General features: G+C 38.0%; 1 protein-coding gene across 9 annotated transcripts in view; it reads right to left on the bottom strand.

Moving 5' to 3' along the window:
* Mbnl2 (muscleblind like splicing regulator 2) overlaps positions 1-22706 on the bottom strand; it is a 153215-nt gene that overhangs the window by 3496 nt on the left and 127013 nt on the right. For 4 of the 9 annotated variants that reach the window (XM_004870848.4, XM_004870844.4, XM_004870847.4 and 1 more), the window contains one exon: positions 21771-21865. The exons of the other annotated variants lie outside the window; for them this stretch is intronic. In XM_004870848.4, the coding sequence (XP_004870905.1) occupies positions 21771-21865 (95 nt within the window). The remainder of the gene's footprint in view (positions 1-21770; positions 21866-22706) is intronic. 9 annotated transcript variants of the gene reach the window in all.

The raw sequence follows: 22706 nt of genomic DNA, 5'->3' as shown, positions 1-22706 counted from the left end.
GGTAAAGCACAAATAGGGCTAAATTATCAAATGCAAACTGTGGTCGCTGCAGTTTGATTTCAAGTTCATTTGCAACTCCATGGCTCTCCAAAGGAGAGGGAGGGGAGTTTGGCCTATGTGGTCTGGTTCATTCAATATTAAGCTTAAAAGCCAAGTTTTAAACACTCTAACAAAAATATTTATTTTTTATGCAATGCTTTGTCTAAACTTTGTGTAATTAATAAACAAAATGTTTGTTAGACATCTGAGAGTCCTTGTTGAGGAATAACTGATAAAATTTCTTTATGATAAGGGTCAGCTAATATTCACACACACACTGGGATTCATTTCCTAGTAAAACTTCGTTTCTAGAAATATAATTTATTATCACATTATGTTAGAATTTATACATGTGAATATTTTTCCTTTTGAGTGAATGCTCTGTAGTTACAGTTTTAGTACACTCAAATGGTTTATCTTACAAAATAAATATGCACATTCTTTATTTTACTGAAACATACCTATGTATATAGAATTGATAAAATAGAGGAAGAACAATTAAGTATTTGTACTTAATGGAAGCTCAAAAGCAGATATTAAGATAATTCTTTTTTAAAAAATTGCTTGGAATTTAAAGTTAATTGGGAGAAATAGTATTTATTTCATATAATAATAAATATGAACAAAAATAAGATTACAATTTTATGTGTAAACATTATAGCCTTTTGCATTTGAATATTATCATATTATCTTTGAATAGTGTATAATTAGATAATAATCTCTAAATGGCCAGCTTATAACTTCATTTATAGATATTTGATATTTAAATAGGAATTTTTCTATTTCATTCTTGAGCTTCAATGCTATCTAAATTTTCCAAACAAGAATGTTTCTTAGGGCAACAGATCATGTCCTGGTTTTGTGTTTTCTTTTATTTTTGCAAGAGTCTCTCTAAAATACTTATGGAAAAAATTGACATATAATAATGAATATTTTGAAGTGTATTTATATTCTTGATTATTGATTGAAATAAAAATGCTATATGGAATGAAATTCCCAACCACCTGGAAAGAAAAGTATTCTACAGAAAGCTCAGCAATACATAAATAAGAATGGGTGAATCTGCATTACAGAAATTAGTTACAACAATGCTTTGAACTTGTGTTTGACAAAGAGACACGTATGACCACTGAGGTTTAACTGGACTATAAATCAGTCTCAGCGTTAACTAAAAGTATTAACTAGGCTCACCCAGACTTCTTTCTCCTCTTTCCCAGCCTACCCATGGGCCAATATATAGATAAAGACACAAATATAAATGAGCTCTGATGCTACTGAACTTGCAGCTGTGACTGCTGGCTGGCATCTAAGCCAGAAAACTGATAACACTGAGCTGTGTCTTTGGCCATCTTATGGAGTATGTATCTGATATAAAAAAAATAAGTTGCATTGTTAACAGCTGAAGTTATTCAAGAGGTTCAAGAGATTTGACTTTAGGCATCAGGAAAGCTTTGGACGTTTCTCCTTAGGAATTCCATTTTCTAGTACAACAGTTTTCTTGAAAACATCATTTGATATTAAATTTTTTTCTGAGAACTATAGCTTACTGGTACATGTGAATTAAATGCACTCTGGGGTTTAAAATATACCCTGGAAGTAGAGTCAGAATGGGGTTCCAGATGAAGTACAGTTGCCAATTGATGCCTCGTGTTTAGCTACTCCTCCTTTGATTGTTGCTTCTGCGGTTAGGAGTTATATTTGGCTTTTCTTTATTCAGATTATATTTGTGATTGGCACTAAAGAAATGTAATTTAAAATAAGATGATATGTATATTTTGCATGTTTTCCTGATGCATTGTTGGTTTTATTTGAATTTTAATATATATTTCCTTGATTTTTAGTAGACTAAGAATTTCTAGCCATACTTTACAACCTAAATATGTATTGTAGTCTGACACAAACAACTTTAACTGGTTTGCATAAGCCAGACGTTGACTCTGCTCTGAGCACAAAATCCCCTCTCAGGCATAAGGGTGATGGTCTGAGACAGGATGAGGAGAAGCAGTGGTTCCCAAGAGCCTGTCTGTCCCTCTTTTGGAAGCCAGCTGACGAAAGTGGTCAGAAGGAGCTCCTGTGAGTTTTAGAATCAGGGAAAGAAGAGGCCCTGGGGTGGGGCCTGGAGAAAATAGAGCCAGGAGTGCTGGATGAGACAGAGGGCACTGTCTGGAGGAGCGACATGGAGGGGATCGCTGAGGGACCTGTGAGACTGGGGCTTTCTCAGGCATCTGTGCCTGGGTGGCAAACCACACCCTGCTGAGGCCTCCCAGTGGATATCACACCATGACTGCTTACAGTAACAAAACACCCTACCCAACCACAGCACCGCTGCGTCAGTGTCAGCTTCTGAGAAACCTTGGCAAGCTATGATGATAGGAAAGAAACCAAACGTATTGAACAAGATCCATTTCTATTTATCTCCCTGACAGGCTAGTCTCTTAAGTGAGCAGTATTTTATACAGCAAAGAACCATGGCAGGAGGTTAGATTTTTAAATGAGAGTCTTGCCAATCTTGTATGGTAAATCAAAATTCTGAACTGAAGGCATTATTTTCAATTCCTTTTTCCACTAAGAGGAGAACACATGAAAGTGAGAATAGCTGATGCCCACAAAATGCATAATTCTATTTTTAAAACAAAGACACATTTGATCTCAAGTCATGAGCACTTTCATAAATCTTTCCTGGCCCCTTTAGTTGAAACAAGGGTATTTATAATGCCAAAATATCGGTTGGTTGCTATAGAGTCTACTTGTGGGTGAAGAAATCATAATTAGTGAATTAAACTATCCCCTGAGTGGTTGGCTTTCCGAATCTGATGATTCTGCTCAATATGCATCTCTAAGTTACCACCATATGAACTTAGTCCATGATTCGTCTCATATTTACTTATTAAAGATGAACCATGAGTGGCTCCAAAGAACCTCAAATGGATTATTTCCCACTAAATGTGTTACCAGCAGCCATTTAATAATTCTTCTATCTTCAGCAAAGGACCTGACTCATAGTCAATGGAAGCTTATTAAAAGGTGGACTAAGTTAGGTACTGTCTAAATAGTCCACTGGGGCCTGCTAGGACATGAATGTAAGTGAGTGGACCGGGTAGGGAGATTGGCAGCAGCCACTCAGCTCCAGGCAATTGAAGTTGCAGAAACCTGGGCTCCATATTGCTTGACCTTCCATTTTCCAAAAGAAGCTGGAAATTTATGTTAGGAAAAACAACTCAAATATATCTTTGGATTGAATTCAGCTATGAGCTGTTGATGTGTAGATTCATCAGGTTCACTTTCTTGGGAGAGATACCCACAATTCTGGATAACTGCTTCCTGAGCTGGGCATCAGCACAAGCTATAGCAACATCAGTTGAGGCCACCATGTAAGAGGGACTGGGATGAGGAGAGAAGGTCTATCCGACAGTTCATCCTGCATCTTCCAGGCATTTGGCTTTGACTCCAAGAAACAAGCACAGGGCATTTGACCAACAGATAACCTCAGTATAAAAAAAGAATATATTATCCCTTCCTTGTCCGAGTAATGAGCTATGAAATATGCATGTTGTCCTGTCTCTTCCCTAATGATGATAGACTTAGGCTGAGCTATCTATCACTTGAAAAAGGGCTCATCAGGGTGTGATATGCACTTGACTTAAAGCAAAACACCCTATGCAGAAACTGAAACACTGAGCTTGAACACATTGGCATCATGAACTCAACAGCTGAACTAGCAGGTTTTCATAAAGGAGAGTGTAAGAAGACCAAGCAATGTAGGATTTAGTTATCAAGTATTAAAGCTTTCTGGGCCTTCTACCTTGTGGCTGATCTCCAGGAACAGTACATAGGCTTTTAAAATTGGGAGATTCTAGATGACTTTTAGAATATTTATACTTCTTATATGAAAGTGCTCACTGCAAAAATTCAGGGATATCAGATGAATTATCTTGTAAAATAATAGCTCAATATTAAATTCACTAAGAACTTTTCTGCTTTGCTTCATCAGTAGGGAAAATGTTTTAGTGAAAAGGCCAATTGTTCCAATGTATCAAAAGCATGAAACACTTAGAAAAGAATAAGGGATATTTTAGTTAAATCCTCCTGTGAATTGCTATCAAACACTGTCTTTGTAATGCTGAATTTGAAGACATAGATAAAATATACCTTATAAAATATTTGTGTGGCCTTACTGAAACGTGAAGGCATCTCAGTGGATCCGTCACAAGCATGAAAGGAGGAGGGAAACATGGCAGACAAATAAAAATTCTACCAGAGGCAAACATCCAGACTTGGTAGATTTATTAGAAGTTTTCTTCCATAGTTACAGGGCCTTGTATCCTCAGAAGGCAATTAGAAAAAGAATATTTCACTATCTCCTTAAAGAAAATTTATTTTTAATTTAAAGATAGAAAATCAAGTGGAATTTCCCAAAAGTATGGGCAAGCTAAGGAGGCTCACCTGTTACTATCCCAATCAATGACAAGAGAGAGGGAGGGGAGATTGATTTGCAGTGCTGGAGATCAAACTATTGGGGCCTTCTGCATGCTAGGTAAGCAGTCTATCACGGAGCTATACCTCAGGCCCTCTATTTTTCTTTAGCTACGGTTTTCTCATTCTGTCACACATGCTCCTTTTTACTCCTCTCCATTGGCACTGCTTCCTCCTTCTACCTCTCTCTACTGTTACTACTTTACATCTGTTCTCCACAGCAGTCTGTCTGAGATTCCCTGACCTCGTCAGAGAGTAAGAACTGTGGAGATTTTTATTGAAGCAAATTGCGCAAAGACACAGGCACATTTGTATATTTTGGGTTCAACTGAATTTGATATTTAATCATAACATTGATTAGTGACATCCAAAGCAGTATCTTTTGTCTTCTGATGAACATGATATCAGATAAAAAGTAATTAATTAAAACAATTGTAATTATACATGTTAACAAATGTCCACCTTTGATAACTTCCTTGGGCCTATCTCATGACTATTTATAGACTTTAATCGTATCAAAAATTCAGGGATAATTAGTGGTATATGTAAAGACACTTTGAAAACTAGTTGTATTCATTATTTTGGGGAAATACTGCTCTGAGGGAGGGCAGTGTCATATCACATTTGATTTATTTTCAAAGGTATTTTGCTTTGCACAGAAAAAGCATATACTGAAGTTCTGGGAGAAAGTTCTCAAATATGACAGCTAGTTTCCCTCTTGAGCAAACTGAGATTGGTTGTCACAAAATAATAAGTAGCACCTTAAAGAGCAGTTTTATCAAAATTACTGTTTTTCTCTGTGTTGTGAATATAAAATTCACATCCAAAACTCTAATTTCTCTATTTTCAATGACATCATTCTGTTGCTGGCTCATTTCTGTCTATTTTTCACTTTGTTATATTTGAACAGAAGTTTTTGATGTATTTCTAATATAGATGAAAAACATTTAAAATACTAATAATTACTGTTTACATAAAAAGCAGTAATAATAAAAGCCTCACTGAAAATACTGACCAGGGTCCCCACTGACATGACAACTCAGAATGCATGCAACAGAATCCACGAATGGAAATTCCTGACTTGAGTCCATTTCTACTCCTCACGCGAGGCCATGCCAGGTGTGGAAATACCTAGACTGTCACAATGACAGCAGTTAAGCTCTGCCCATGGGCTCTTCTCCACCGAAGCCCCAGCCTCTCTCATTTCCAACTGCCTGGGGAAATCTTGAGGATCATTCCTAATGGTTTCATACTGAGAGTGATCCAAGCTCCCAAGGTCATTCTAGAGTAACTGGTTTTGGTCAGAAAGTATTTCTGAAAGTATCTGGAGCTTTCCAGACCAAATAGAATTCATTACAAAGCCCCAAACAAACCAAAACAACAACAAAAAACCTTTGATGTTTTGCCAAAAGCCATACAAATGAAATGACTAGATGGCTTTAACATTTTTTTTGTCCATAACCCTAAAGTGATTGGATGGGAAAATAAGGGCTTTGGGGATAACTGGAAAGGCATCTCTGATGTATTTTTATCAGACAAAAGCTGTCCCTCAAATGATCCATCACCCAGTCATGCTCTGTGTTCCAGGAAGTCAGTATCCCTATGGGGTTGGATATCCTCCTCTTCATGCACCTTCTGCCTGCCCTTCCAAAGCGGGGGTGCAAGGCTGGCATATCCATGGAGGGAAAAGGAAGTAGGAATAATGGGAAATTCTTTATGCTTCAATCAGAGTTAGGTCCTCCTTCTCTACCCCAGTACCAGATCTTTCTATTCTTAGCTCCCTGTTGACATCCTAAGATCACTTCTGTTGGTTTCACATTGATAGGAGGATTGTCCACAGATCTCATACAGTCCATATGTCATCCAAGTGTGACTGTCTCTTTTTCTTTTCTTTTTTCCTCCCACAGGATATAAATAAGGAAAGAGGTAAAAGGGATATGAGAAGCAGACTTTTTAAAATTCCTGGTCGTGTCCCTGGTACTCTAGAAGTAGTTAAAACAAAAATATACCCAAGAGTGTTATGTGTTTATTCTGGAAAAGAGAAGCTATGAGACCATGCTTGTTCAGCAGCTGGTAGAGAAGAGGGGAAAAAAATCCTATAAAATCTGGATTGGAAAGGCCACATGAGAACAAGGAAAAAAAGAAGTAGGCAGATCAGCCCATAGCATATGGAAAACAAGAAAGAGGGTTGTGTACATGGTTTTGTTGGCTACCCAGAAATAGACCTCAGATTTTATCTTTTTTATATTTTTCACTTGACAGTCTTGATTCCACACCACACCAAAGCTTTCTTGACTAAATTCCAGTAATGGAATTCACCATGGATTAAGGCTCCTCTACTTCTGGCAGGTGAAGGAGGGGAAGAAATTTTCAGTCACACTTTGGAAGTTTGAGATAGGCACATCCTTCTGATGTCTTTACTGAAGCTCAAAGAAACAGAAACATCCATGTACAAGGATGGAGTTTGGCCTATACTTCGCACAGTATTATCCTTGATTAATATCATGAGCACTGAGCCCCATGTAGTGGATCCATAGAGCCTACTATGGTTAAGACACCTTTGCAGAGCCCTTTGAACTGAAGTAAAGATTCCCATTGTTCAATACATGGAAAGAACGTTATGTAGAATTCAACTTTAAAACATCACGTTCTGCTTCATGGTTTCAAGACCTGTGTGTACAGTGCATCTCTAGACCAGCCTGGAGACCTAACCACCAACACTGTTGCTATGTTCATAGGAAAACTGAGTTCGAAACCATGTAACCAAGGAACTTTGAACAAACACTTAAAAAGTCATTTCATATGTGTGTATGTGTGCACATCTGAGGTAATCTATCGGAGACTTCTGGACATGAAGGTAGAATATAAGAAAAAATTTCCCATACCTTTAAAAATCAGTTTATGTAACATAATATTAAGACTTATTTTGTTGTGTAAGTGGGCAGTATTTTTCTCTATTTTTGTTTGATTTTGTTGTTGACATCAGAACACCTTAAGTCTTTTCAAGGCTACTAACTAGCACCTCAAGAATTAAAAATAAATAAAGAAAACTGATAGATATGCACATTCACAAAGTGTCCAAGAAAAATTAAAGCAAAAATGAGTTTTTTAGAAAAAAATCAGTTTATGCAACAAATGTAAAGACATTTAAAAAACATTCATTTATACAATATGGGGTTTTTCAGTATGGAATTTTTCTCAAAGTAATAAATTGAAGATTCAGCTCAAGAAAAAAAAAATCACAGAAGCAAGTTCTTGTTGAATTTAACATAAAGTCCCCAATTCTGCTCAATGCCCTGTTTTGTGTCTGCTACCATTATGTCAGACTTAGAATCCTGAGCACATTTTGGCTACAGTATCTTTTTAAACAGTGGAGCTGAATGTATAATTCAGCCTGTTAAAAACTGGCTTTTGAGACACTGAGGCAGAAAAGCAACCCAATGCTAAAATTCAGTGAAAGGAACAGTCAGAGTAATGTTACGTACCAGGCATGGAAATATGTCTTTGTGTGTTGTTGTCCTCTCGCACACTTCTCAAATTGGTGAAGTGACACTTCCATCTAACAAATTGTCCAAGACAATTAGTTTTTCTACCTTTTTAGTTCTGTGTGTGTGTGTGTGTGTGTGTGTGTGTGTGTGTGTGGTATGTCAGAAAGAGACAGAGGCAGAGCCATGAGGAAGAGGTTAACAGAACCACTTAATTGTGTGTAAAATTGTGGTGCAAAGGAAAAAAACCTTCAGTGGAATTTTACAAGTTTTGTCTGTGCTGCTACTGTGACCTCTCTGAGGCCTTAGTTTCTCTGCTTGTATCACACTGGCACCCTTGCAGTGTGGTGGTTCCTTAACCCAGGCTTAACCCATCCTTCCTAATAATTTCCCAGGAAGTACCCCAAAATGTTGGTGTGACAGCTATCAAAATAGAAACCAAGGGAGGAAAAGGAATAAAAAAGGGCAGCTCCCAGATTCTCTTTTATTTCTTTATTACTAACAAAGTTCAGTGGTTTCTTTCAGCACCACCGCTAACTTTCTGAGATGATCCTCATTACATAATAATTAGACTCTAAATATTTGCATGTTTGCTTATTGCCCCCCAACTCTATAATGCCCATGAGAATAGGGACTTGTTTTCATTGCTGTATTCCCAAATATAGGTGGCATAGTAGGTTCTTAATATGCATTTGTTGAGAAGAGGTGTGAAGATCTGTTGCCACTAAGGCTTTTGTTAAGGCCTGGCACATCAGAATAAATAAATCTTGCTTCTAACAGACTTAGTCCACTGAAGAAGTGTTCACATTTGTACTTAGTAATCTGATTTAGGAAAAGTGAACTCTTAAGGGGAAATAGTAACAATAAAGAATTTTTATCATAAAAAGAATAATTTTTAAAGATTTAATATAACAAACCCTATGTACAATTAGATACTTTCCTGTCAATCCTTAATCCCCTCTTTTTTGGCAAAATATCCACTCAGATCATCATTTAAAAAACTTATAGTAATGTGACTATAACATAAAATATACCACTTTAACAATTTTCAAACACACAGTTCATTACACTGTTAGTACATTCAGCTCATTCTGCAACCATCACCAGCATCCACCTGCAGAACTTTTCATCTGAACTGAATCTCTGTACCCTTTAAATTCTGTTTGCCCTTTTGCCATTCTTACCAACTCTTCACCCCTTCTTCCTTCTTACCCTCCCTTCTGTCCTTCCTATTTTTGGCTTCAAAGTGGGATCTCCTGTTTTCTGTGTATGCACCTGAATTATCACTAATATCCATGGCTCACTTTCTAATTTAGCCTATGGTTTTACTTAAAGCCAAATTAAGTTTCTGTTGTCTCCTGCCAGCTGCCAAAGCATTTGGGCTTAACCAGTGATGTTTAATCCACTTGAGACTGATATGAAAGTGAAGTTCTATGGGGATAGTAGAGAAAAATGGTATCTCTTTTTAAAAATTATGTTGTTTGAAAAACAGGAAGCCCTGGATAAGAGGGGTCCTTCTGGTAGACTCTTTTCAGCCAGAATTACCTGACAGTTTATCACCCTTGGGAGAGTGAAGTAGTATCCTCTTACCCCTGTGTTTCTAGCTCTTGTTCTTTGAACTAAGCTTTACTCCCTTATTGATCTCACTAACAATATTTTCAGATCATTTTGATATTGAACTTGGAGTTTCAATAAGTACCTCTACTAGAACTTTCTTCTTATGTGGTTAAAACTTTTAAAACCAATAGTAAACTCAGTAGTTAGGAGTTTTTAAGGAGAGCTATAGAAAGACGCTCACCCCAATCCTACATTGATTATGAGCTTCAATCTAATTCAAATATGATGAAGTCACCAGATTTGTAGGCACGAGAGCCTGAGGTCTAAACCTGTCCAGCCACCTCCTACTTCCCTGAATTTTAAGCAAATTATTTCTCTCATCTGGAAAATGCATGAGGCACTTCACAGAATTATGTTGACTATTAAATGAAATAATGCCTATAAAGTGTCTCATATGTAATACTGGATTTTGATAAATGATGGTTGCTTTCTGTTAGGCTATTATTTTAGAATCCATAATCCTAAATCAGATTTAGTTTTAGTTTCTGATAAATATACATTCAAATAATATTGTGCTTTTAAATATATGACAGCATGATACTCCCTATGTTGGAAATAAACTTGGTTTTGATGAGATTAAGGTTTTTAAAAATATAAAATGCACTTCTCTTTCTTTACATGTATATGCTGTCATGGATGACTAATCTAGACTCAATTTCTCTGTTGTTTTCATTAAAGTTTTGACTGTCAATTCATATTAATAATTGTTCAAACTAAAATCTTGTAATACAATAACACGATAGCCATTTGTGCATGATGGCCAGTGTCCACTGCAGGAGAAGGTTAACATCCTGTGAGTGGCAGAATTCCCCCTTCTTTAAAGTTAGACCTGGATAAAACTCAGCTTCCAGGCTTAGTAGGCATATTACCGTGGGTATATCATGTGATATTTTTCATTTTGAGTATTCTTCTTCTTTATAATGGGAATTGAAAATTGTTCCTACTCATAGGGCACTGTGACAATTAGATAATGTATTCAATAAGTGCTGGTAGTAGTAAGCATTTATTAATGGTAATATATATGTACATATTTTATATATATATGGAAATATTTAAACTATTTTATTTTCCTAGTCTAAGCCACAAATGTGATATTTTGACAAGACAGTATTTATTAATAATTAGATAACTGCACTTAGAGTAAATGACTATGGGCATTTCTCAGCACCCACCCTTGTTTAATAAACATCTGTGCTTCAATTTCTCAGCCTTCATCTATTTTCTTATGTCTCACACAAGCAGCAGGAAGAAGGAGGAGGGGACTTGCCAGCTTAGTTTTAACAAACAAAACCCCCCAAACCTAACCAATCCTTAAAATACTTTTGTCCAAAGCAAAGAAGCACAATGGACTTTTAAAAATACACTTCTTAGGTTTCCCTTTCAACTTCTTTCCTTGTTCAAGGCCAGCCTTAATGTTACAGATATCAAAAAAGAGCCAAGAAAAGAATATGAACAATAGGAGTCAATTCAACCAATTCCTTCTCTCCTAAATCGTCATAACTAAAGTGGTTCTCTGGCTCTTTCACATATGTCAGTATAACAATGGCAAAGATTGAATGAATGATTAATGAACAGTTATGAAATTAATACTGGAAAACTACCTGGAGAAAAAGAAGGAGTCAAGTTGAACTTCTCTGGGCATCTTTGTGTTTCCTCAAAAATCTTTCTAAATTTTAAGGAGGAAGCAAAGTTATTGTTTAAAAAAAAAAGGAAGAGTGAGTGAGTATGTTCATGGTGAACTGTGGTTTGATAGAGGGGAGAGGCCTGAGCCTGGTGTTAGAAGGCTGAGTCTCATCCCTTACACGGCCTTGAGTAAGGCTCTTAACCACTCTAGTCCTTCTCACTAGAAAGTAAAGGATTAGGAGCTTGGGAGAAAATTCTAAGTCTGGTTTAGCCACTTGGGCAAGCTTTTCAGCTTCTTTAAATTGCAGCTTCCTTCCCTGTGAGTGGAGATAATAGTGATCCCTTACAAGGGTATTTTAGGTTTCAGTGGAGCAATTCCCATGAAAGGCTGGCACATGATAGGTGCTGCAGGAAGGGCAGTGATCTGAATTATATTTGTGAGGACAGTGTGCTCTGTAGCCCTTGGGGCCCACCTGTGATCATCTAAGGCACTTTCTCCAGAAGACAGTGGTGAAAGTGAAAACACACTGCTGTAGGCAAGACACAGATAAGTGAGTCCCAGGCTTGGTTCCCTTGGTGTTCATGTGAACTGGGTAAGCCACTTCACTGATCTGGGCTCCTATTCCAATTTATAATGTAAGTTGCACCATAACTGTTTTTATGTACTGGGGAGTTCTGGCATGATTGTAGTAAGTTTTGACTTTCTGCCTTTAAGATTTAGTTGATGCTGCTTGGGTCAGACCTACAATACCTGATGCATCTGTGACTGGGGGAAAATAAGTGACATTTTACAACAATCACTGTAATGCTGCTACTTCCAGAAGCACCTGTAAATACTAAAAATATAGGTCTGTATTTGATTACAAGAAACTTATCAACTTAAGCTCCGGGATCTTTGTGTTGTTTTTTTTTTTGGTACCAGGGATCGAACTCGGGTCATTGTGCTTGCAAGGCAAGCGACGGAACCTCTGAGCTAAATCCCCAGCCCAAAACTCTCTTCCCTTGTCTTTTTTGTTTTGTTTTGTTTTGTTTTTTGGTACCAGGGATCGAACTCAGGTCCTTGAGCAGGCGGCAAAACCACTGAGCTAAATCCCTGGCCCCAGGATCTTTGAATTCTACAAATCAAGGGGAATGATAATAATAATATAATTTGATCACTGAAAGTAAAACAAACAGACCAAAAACCCTCTAGCATACTATACTGAATGCTCAGGCATGATGGATTTTAATTGCTAGAGTAGCTATAGGTTTTCGTAAACTGATGTCAGACAATACCAGTCAACAAATTTGTTCTAGCACAAATCAAAGTGAACAGGAATAGACAAGAATCCTTTATGAAATTCAATGGGAAAGATGTCTTGATGGAGGTTATGTGGCAGAGAGGAGGAAGGTGTTGAAATCTACAGGCACTGTGGAGGCTGATACAGCCTCTAGGTGAGCAAAGGAGGGTAAAGGATTAAGAAACCTCTCTGAATTTTTGTTGCTCATTCATTCTCTCTCCCTGATTTTCTCTTCTCTCCTTCCTGATTTCATCACTTCATTGATAAAGTAGCTCCCTTAGCAGTGACCTTGCATTCAGCCTCTCCCTGCTCATATCTGTACACTCACTCTTGGTAAGTAAACTGATGTTTCCAAGCTTCTCATTCCATACCTGTCCTGTTCTCATCCTGCCCTTTGAGGCCCTCTTTACCTATTCAACTACATTTTGTATGACTGGCCAGTAGATTCTCTACTTCTCACTCCCTGGTGTCTCTCTCCCTCACTGGTGGTATGGCCCAAGGCAAGTTGTTCCACTCACACAAGCAACAAGGTCCCCCTCTTCAGATCTGAGATGTAATCATAGCTGCTCTGTCTGCCTGAGATAAAGTCTGAGACTGATCCTGAAGTTCCCTTCTAAGCCACATACACTGTTGGGAAGAATGTAAGACATGAGGAAAAGCACTAAATTTGCTATAATCTCCCAAAGGCCCTTGTGTGAAAGACTGGGCCTTCATCTTGGTGCTCTTGGGAGCTTGTGGAACCTTTAAGAAGTGGGACCTAGTGGAAGGAAGTCAGGTCCCTGGGAGAGTGCCCTGGAAGGGGATTATTGCCTGGCCCTTTCTGCCTCTCTTCTGCTTCCTGATTACCATGAAGTGAGCAAGACTACTCTACCATGTGCTCCCATCATGATATTCTGACTTTCCACAGGTTCCAAAGCAATGGGCCAACCAACCATAGACTGAAACCTCCAAAACTGTGAACCAAAACTAACCTTTTCTCTTTTTGCATTGATTATCTCAAGCATTTTATCACAGTGACAGAAAGCAAACCAATCCAGGCTTCAAGGAAAGACGGATTTGAGGTCTGTAATTGCAGGCTGTAATTAAGAGTTGTGACCAGATTTGAACTCTGATTTTATTTTAACATGTGAAAGGGAAAATAGAGCATATCTAATATGGTGAAATGTGACATCACCTTTAAAGTAGAATGATGGCACATTTATAATGTGAGATCCCTTTTTTACTTTGTCCTACTTTCATCTCTACATGTTAAATTCCAAACTAGTCCTTACCTATGTTATGGTTTATATCCAGATGTCCCCCACAGCCTCATGTTCTCATAGGTAGAGCTTTTGGAAAGTAATTGGATTATGAGGGCTTACAGCTGACTTCAATTAAGAGGTGGGTTTTGGTCATAAGATGTGCATCACTGAGGGTGTGGCCTGGAAGGGTATAGCTCCCTCCCCAGCCCCTCCCTTTATACTTTCTACTTCCTGGATGCTATGACACAAGGAACTTATCTTCAGCCTTGTCCCTATGCCATGCTGTCTTGCTTTGAAGCCCGCCAACTGTGGATGAAACCCTTACAAACTGAGCCAAAGTAAACCTCTCCTCCTTCAATTTGCAGGTGTTGGGTATTCTGTCACAGTGATGAAGAAAGTGGCTAGGACACTTGTCCTTTACCTAATTCCTACAGGTTCCTCAGAGCTGTGTCCCTAGTCGCTGTTGGGATGAGATGGACCCTGCTATGCAGTCTACTTCCTATGAAGTGTATTAGACTATTCTGTTTTATGGCCTATCATGATCAATTCACCTCTCTGGACTAGGCAATGAATCTCGGAATATCTTTAGCACCTCCCCCAATTGGTGGCCTCTGGAATGATCAGCAGACTCAGACATGTCTGACCATGGAAGTCACTGCCTCCAGTCATGTGGCCTGGAGGGAAGTCTAGAAGGAGCAGAGGCCAGACCTCAAGCCAATGTATCTTTGACACATGGCAGCACCATATCTGGTGAGTGGAGCCTCAGCTGGTTTTGTCTCTCCTGCCTTGCACCTGTGGGGAAAGGCTGGCCACTTCCCCACACTCACAGATAGCAGTGCAAAAAGAGGGGCAGCAGTGGCAATGCGTGGATAGGTAAATCCTACGAGTAAACATTTTACTCTGTTCATGGCAACTCTTAGGAAGAATGAATGTCATCATTCAGCCCTAGGAAATGAGTCTGAATTCCTGCACTACAGCTAGTCTCTTCATCTTTACAAACCCAGAGCAGGAAATAACACACACACAGGATGAACTACATATTGGTTCCACTGAAAGAAAGAAACTTAAAATTAGAGAAATGGAGCATGGTTTTACTACTATCAACAAAAGCCAAAATACTACAGGGAATATGACTTTTCAATCCAAAAAGGTCCCCCTAAATCCCATCAAAATGCAAAAGAGAATGGGATTAGAGGTATAATAAGTAGGACAATCACCAGGCAGGAAAGCTCCACATAAGGACTCTTGACATTTTTCTCTTCAGCTGCACAAAACTGGAACTGATATTATGTCTTTACGTGCTATATACAAAAGAATTCTGCCCAAGCTCCTCACCAAGAGGTGTAAATTATTCATGAAAATGAAAATGTACTAGATCACAATGCTTATATAACTTAGCCTTTCCTTAGAGAATCTGAAAATACATTTATTAATTAAACCTCATGGTAGTCCTGCAAAGCAGCCTCTTCTGAGGCAGGAAAATAAAAGGACTATTGTCTCATTTTCTGGTTTCTTGAAGAGAAAAATTCCTCTCCCTCTATACTGCTCTCATAGAACCAAGTTCATGTAAGACTGGCAGAGCCACCCTTCCCCCCCAAAAACCATTTTTTTCAACCATATTAGCAAGTCTGGATTCTAATGCCATAGCCATGCTGCACAATAGAATTTAGACTCACATTGATAAGCAGCTTTAATTTCTGAAACCAATTTTTATAGTTTTGTTTTGTTTTATTTTTTGTACATAGGCTTCAATCTCATTGTTACCTCCTACCCTGCTTTCTCCACAAAATATTTGATAGGGCAAAATTCTGCCTCATTCAAAGCAACCAGATCCAATCCTGAAACCTAACCCCTTCTTTAGAGTCAGAATATAAGCAAACACATTCAAGGTGGCTCAACCACTTTGTCAGTGCTGAGAAAGATGGCTCAAGTTGGATGCTGTTTGCAAGGACTAGACTCTGACCATTGCTGTTTCTGCTTTTTTGAAGAACAGCATACTTAGGGCTCAGCTGCTTTCCGTAATCTGCTCCCAGGAATGAGCAAACTGTGAGAAAGGGATGTTTTGTTTTGCAGTTTGAACATCACAAGGAGAGGCCAGCCACTTTGCGGTGTATTTCAGGAGAGAGATGACAGGAGCCTGCTCCTCCCACACTGGGGCCTTAGAGAACCAAGATTGTTTTTCTTGTGAAACGAACACAGGCCCCAAAATGGGTCAAGTGGTGAATAGTGGGGAATGTTGAATGCCTCCTACATTTGTCTGAATATAGTCCCAACAGATGGCACTGAATAATAGATGTTTTATAAAATTCTGAGATCCAAGAGAGATGAAGTAAACTATGACCGTATCTTTCTGCATTTCTTGGTTAGCATAGGTTATTTTACATATCTAAGAACCTATATACAAGTGGCTTTGAGCCTGTGTTCACATTGAGAGGTGAGGAATCAACAAAGGAGGATACTTTTGAGACTTTCTCTTCTCTCTTTAGTAATGAATAGCAGGCCAGATAAAGCATCATGGCCACTCTGGTTAGATGTAATTATTTTTCTGATGAGACATTTTGTTGAAATTGATAACATGCATAGCAAACTTACATCAGGCATGTGTGGAAAATGGAATTTTCCGACTTATCAGATATTCTAATAAATAGATACGTGCATGTGATATATTATCAGCTAATTTTAAGGCCAACCCTCTGTTGAATGGACTTAATCTCTGGAGGAAAGTTCAGAAGATGTGACAAGGCCTTGAATTTAATTGTAAATATGAATCAGCACTTTCTGGAGGTGTAGTTAATGTGTTGGGTCACATATTGCCAGAAATACCATCTGGCTTCATCAGCTTTAAGGCACCACTATGGGTGTTCCATGAAGATTCCTAATATCCAACTGTATGGATTTTTCTTCCTGGCATGGACTCACACACCAAAATGAATGGGATGGATCATGGCTTTCCTGTCCAGAGAGCTGTAATGTGTATTCTCTCTGTCTGAAAGATTCTTTCTCTCCAGAACAGGCCTGGAGGGCTTGGGGCTCTGGTATGTATAAGTCTCACTGAGCCAGGCAGTGGGAAGCCATATGTTGGGGTGGGCACACTAGAGGTCAGGGAGTCTACCTAGCTGCTGTCCTGGGAGGGACTGAGTTCAGGTCCCAAGAGGCAACTTCCTGGAGCTAACCTTTCATGTCAGCCTACATCTCTCTTTCTGCCACCTGACATTTATTTGTACAGGCTTTGCCATAGTATGAAATCATCCCTACGTTTCTCCTTGGTTAAAATAACACTCCCTATGTAACGGGAAAAGGCAAGACAAAGCAGGCCACTTGCCAGCTGATAGTGTTCTGGTTTAGGCTCTTGTTAAAACTACTTAATGGTCTCTGCAGACTCGCCTGCCTGAGATCCACCTGCTCGGTCTTCCTAAGTTTCGTTTCCATCACCATTCTGCTTGAAAACTCTACAGTGGTCAGGCAGGGGCTGAACCCTTAATCTGGCTCTAAGGTGCTGTACAGTGGGAGTCAAACCTATCTTAGAGCCAGTCCTGCAAATGAGTGCACTGGCAGCTGGAATGTTGGTTCTTCTCCAGCTAAACTTTATACGCCCCCACCTTTGGACTTGGACTTGTCTTTCTTTCTCCCTAATGAGGATGCCTTAAAGGAGGTGCAGACGGTCCTTGCAGAAGTCAGAGGATAGAGAAAGGTAACTTTAGCTGGGGTCAGGGGCCTTCATGAAGACTCAGAGTACAAACTATTTTAATTGGGCCTTTAAGGATGGTATTAAGTGAACTGAATAATCTCTGCATATAAATGAAGAAACTAAAACATATTTATTCAGAAAATTATTTTCTCCTCCTTTGAGATATAATGTAATTTTGAATTAAAAATATTAAAGCAATAGTAGCATAGAGTAGTATAATAATTCAAGTTATAGGAATTTTAATCTGTATTCTCATTTTATTCAATACAATTTCTAAAATGAAAAAACTAGGTAAGCCATATACTAAACCATTTACCTTTGCCTCTTTCGATGTATACTCTAAATTTCTTTTAATACAGGCATCTATAAATGTATACATTCCACTCCTTGGTTAGTGGTGGAAATTAATGATCTTACAGGTTACCATCATTTTAAGATTTTTCTTCTTACCAAGCTATTTGTGAGACTAATAGAAGCTAGCAACTGAGTCTATAACAAAAGAGACCCATGAACCAGCTTCACTAAAGAAAGACTAATGACTAATTCTTTCTTAAATTACCTTTTACAGAAATTATTATTTTTACTGATTATAATATTACATAGAATCAATGAGATCAACTACATGGTTTCTAAATAAGACCTGGCTATTATAAAACTAGCTGGCAGCTATGTTAAAATTCAGTTCATCTTCCTACTACACGATCCTCCTTAGTTTGAGCGGCATTATCAGGACTACTTCATTTCCCCCTATAGCAATGGAGTTTGGTGCTTTTGTGTCTCACCGGACAGTTTTACTTCAGGAAAAATTACTTTTGTGTATTCATAACCATACAAAGCGGTTGTATACCATGGTGGTTAAGATCAATTCCTGTGGACCAGACTGCCTGGCTCTAAACTTTAGCAGGACCATTTATCAGGGATATGGCTTTGGTTAATGTATTTAACTTTTTTGTCAGTTTTACCATTTGTAAAATGAGGATGAGGAAAATTGTACCTGTCTCATAAAAGAATTGTGAGGATTGAATGAGTATCTATATTTATACACATGTATTCTCTCATATAATATATAATGGAGTAGAATATCTGATAAATAATGTATAACATATAATATATTAGAGAGACTATTTAGATTCATACCTGGTACATACATGGTTAATAATAATATATTAGGTATAATTTGTCTATTAAAACCCAGATTTTACTTGAAATAGGAAATAACTCTTAATAAATTTACTTATCATATTTTTGTCTACTTATCTATTCCCAGAGCTTAACAATCAAAATGTTTTTTAAAAAAATACTTAGATTCTGCTTTTATTTAATTTCAAATCACCAGTTTAAGTTCGGTTAAAACTTATTAGTGGTTGAACCTGAGGATATAATTGTGGATTGGTTGCCTGTCCCATGGGCTTACCGTGGGGTAATATGTAAAGAACACTGGACTGGAAAAATTAGCATGGGAAGTTTTAGTTTATTTTCTTTCTCCTATGAATATCTTGTGTCTAATTACAAGTACCTATGAGGCTGGAAATATCTGACAATCTGAGTTGATTAAATCAGAAAAAACAAAACAAAAAAAACCTGTCAAAGCCCAGTTGCATTTTGGGTAAGAGACAGATGGTTCAAGGGAGGACAAGAAGGCAGGATGCTCATCACTCCTGAGCAATCTTTAGCCCACTTTCCATTCTGTTGTGTTTACCTTTTTGATCCTGCTTTGGACTTTACATAATACTCATGAGTCTTAGAGGCCACCTAGTTTTATGCTTTATTTTACAAATGGGGAAGTGAGATTCATTATGTTTAAATGACTTTTGTAATTCGCATAAACTGAGTTGAGTTTATTTACTTTTGATTTTTTGAGACAAGATCTCACTATGTAGTTCAGGCTGGCCTTGAACTCCATGCAATTCTCCTGCCTCAGGAGCGCTGGAATTACAGGCATGTGCCACCACACTCAGCCTGATTTGAGTTCAAAGGCTAAAGTTTTAACAAGATGATAACTTGTTTTTTCACAGTCATTAGCAATCTCTGCTTCCTGTTCTTGGGTGGTGAGAGAATGCCCAGGTTCTTTTTTTTTTTTTTGGTACTGGGGATCAAACTCGGGACCTTGCACTTGAGAGGCAAGCTGCGGAACCACTGAGCTAAATCCCCAGCCCTCCCACGTTCTTTTGTAAATGTTTTGCTCTTTGAAACCTCTTAACATTATACAAGAATATACATCTGAAGATTTAGGCTTACAATAATTTATTCCTCTGTGGTTTTCATATGCAAGCAGACCTTCATCCAGAGTTGCTGAAAGACTTCACTTCATCATTTACATGTGATACAACAGCAACTATTATACCTGAAAAACTACAAAACACAGAACCTCGGATTCTTTAAGCTAGTCAGGTCTTTCTTTAATTATATTTCTTTGGGTTAAACTGAAATTAAACTTGTTAGTTCCTTTACCAATCACATCCTCCTTTAAGGTGATGTATTTTAGCTCAAATAGTCCACACTACCTACCCTGCCTCCTCCACATACACAAACTTACACGTATGCTTGCAATCTGTTCAAATGGAAGCAAAAAGAATCACTATGCTAGAAAAGTGTATATGATGCATGGCCAAATGTTCATAATATATGATGGAATTTATCCTAAGTATTTCTTTATCCTTTTCTTTCCTGGAAAAGATCTCTGGGCATCAGAAACGCTCAACTTGCTGTAAAGTACAGGTAAATTTTTACTGTGATCAATACTACTAGGTATAGTATTATACTTCGAATTTGTTTTCATACAAAGGGACTTTGTAACCCAAATGGGTCAAAAATTGCACAAACTTGGTGTGTGGAGGCAGGATTTACACTTAAAAGAAACAAGTATTAAGCTTCCCTAAAAAGAATGAGCAAATGACATGAGGTGCTTTGAACCTAATAAGGGAAGGATGCAAACAGTCTCTCTCCCTTTTCCCATCACATGATTTAAAAAAATAATCATCTCCCCAACTAAGGAGTTTATTTGCTGCTTGTTTTAATGCTGGGTTGGAAGCTGAGTTGAATGGCTTGGCATTTTAAAGGTATGCAGGGAAGAACTGTAAGTGCATGGTTTATATCTGGCTCTGTACTGTCCCCTTGGCCTGTCTGTACTCCCTCCTTGGTCCCTACTGCTTTGTCACAGTAGGAGTTGCCCTGGGATTTAACTTCTATTCCTGCCTTCCAATACACTCACATCTCTCCACTTAGTAATGAAACCTAGCGCACTGGATCTCATCTTCACTTGAGTGTGAATCAGCCCTTTCAGCCAACAGGATGCTATTTGGAATTGGCCATTTATGCCTTAACATGATTTCCCCTAATGCTCAACTTACCATTTTTCCCTAATAGCCTGGCCCTTCCCTCCAGTCTACTTTTATATCTGTCTTCATCTTGCATTAGCACAGTCAATTTTATTTTAAAAAACAAAACGAAACATAAAACTAAACAAAGAACAAAATTGCTCTTCTACGAAGGGAGGGCATGCGCAATAAAGTAGTTTACTAGGCGAGGTGAGAGCTTAAGCTCAGTCATCTCAGTCATCTCCTTGTGACAGGAGTGCATGGGGGTAAGCTGGTCAGCAGGGTCAGGGGCACAGTCAGCTTGTGACCACAGAGTCGGAAATAGTCATCTGGCTCTCACTAGGAAATATCACATCCATCCATTGGCACATGCATTAAACCAACAGAGTTAAACTCTCCTAATCAGTTATATCCAGCCTTTGTGAACACAGTGGTGTGTTGCTCTCCTTCCAGTATGGTTTGGCTTTTACAACAGCATCTGAACAGATTGTCAAGTGGGGACTGAGTTTTGTGGCATCTGTGCCCAAAGTCAGATGTTAATAAGAATTATTCAAACTTCAAATTTGGGAACTTAGGAAAAAGGGGAGGCTTTTCCAAGATAATTTTTTGCTTCCACAATAGATGATAGAGTCTGAATGATCCAAATCAAAACAGAGCCATTTCTGAAGCACCCATGGGTTCGCTTCTACAATTTTTATGCGGCAATTCACAAACCACTGGATAAGTAATGCTGTACTAAAAGGAATTTAAGCCTGTCAGGTTAATTACACAATATTAGGTATGAAAACAAACAGTGCAACACAAAACATAGCTACATCATTATTTGCAGTAAATGTTAACTCTAAATAAGTGCAACCTGTCCATAAATGCTTGCTATAAACTAATTAAAAAAATAAAATTTGATGGATAAACGTGAAAAAAAAATTCTCACCGAGAATTTTTTTTTTAAATATCAGCACTCATTTAGAGTTTGGGATTTGTGAAAGAAAGCTTTAAAAGGAGCAAACCTGATTGGCTGTGGCTGTTGCTGCGAAGGGGACACTTGTTGCAGGAGTTGTTGCTGCAGAGACAGTGGCGGACGTAGCGCTGTGCATCATGGGTACTTTCAGGAGGGGAACCATGGGAGCAATGAACAGGAGGGTGTAGCATTATGGTAATAGAAGTGGTATTTTGGCATGGTGAATATCAGAGCAGCAAGCCATCATGGGTTAAACCAGCAGATGGCATGCAATCACAATGCAAAGCAAGGAAGCATGGGAGAGAAATAAAAAAGGGAAAATAGCTTATTACAAGTACAATTAAAGGAAGTTTTAAAACATAATCAGTGATTCCCAGAAAGGCCAACGCAGATTACTTTGGTTGATATATTTATAAACATTTTATTTCTAATAATAGCTCCATTCCCAATTCAGAGTATATAGTGACTATAATTAATAGTTGTTTCTATAAATATGATTGGTAATAGCCAATGAAGTAAGAATGTCATAATCAAATCTAGAATACTCATAAATTATAAAATATCTGTAGGCCTAGTTTGGGATGAGATGTTCTTGGGAATTAATTGTGGTTAAATTGAATTTTCTTTCAATTTGGCATTGCTCCTGTATACTGGAATTGCTGCGGGTTGTGTTTTATTTTGATCATTAAACAGTGGAGCAGAAATCATGGCCTTGATGTAAATTCTAACATAGTTTCTTTGAAATAGCGACAAATTTTGCCAATGTTTATTTTTCTGGATTCCAAGGAGAACTAATCCATATGTCCTAGAGACAGACTTTTGTACCAAGACATTGAAATGTGTGAGGCTAGCTATAGACTACTAAAATTTTATATCTAAGGGAATGCAGACATACAAAAAAATCACAAATTTGCACTTAAAAATATAAGCAAGGCAACTCAGATTTGGTTTCAAAATATATTGATGTATAATTGTTTTTCAAAAA

The sequence above is a fragment of the Heterocephalus glaber genome, unplaced genomic scaffold (assembly GCF_053883595.1).
Source record: "Heterocephalus glaber isolate CG9 unplaced genomic scaffold, H.glaber_assembly_v1.0 deba00001577, whole genome shotgun sequence".
Lineage (NCBI taxonomy): Eukaryota > Metazoa > Chordata > Mammalia > Rodentia > Bathyergidae > Heterocephalus > Heterocephalus glaber.
The sequence above is the reverse complement of the archived record's forward strand: the minus strand, read 5'-3'. Positions and strand labels throughout refer to the sequence as shown.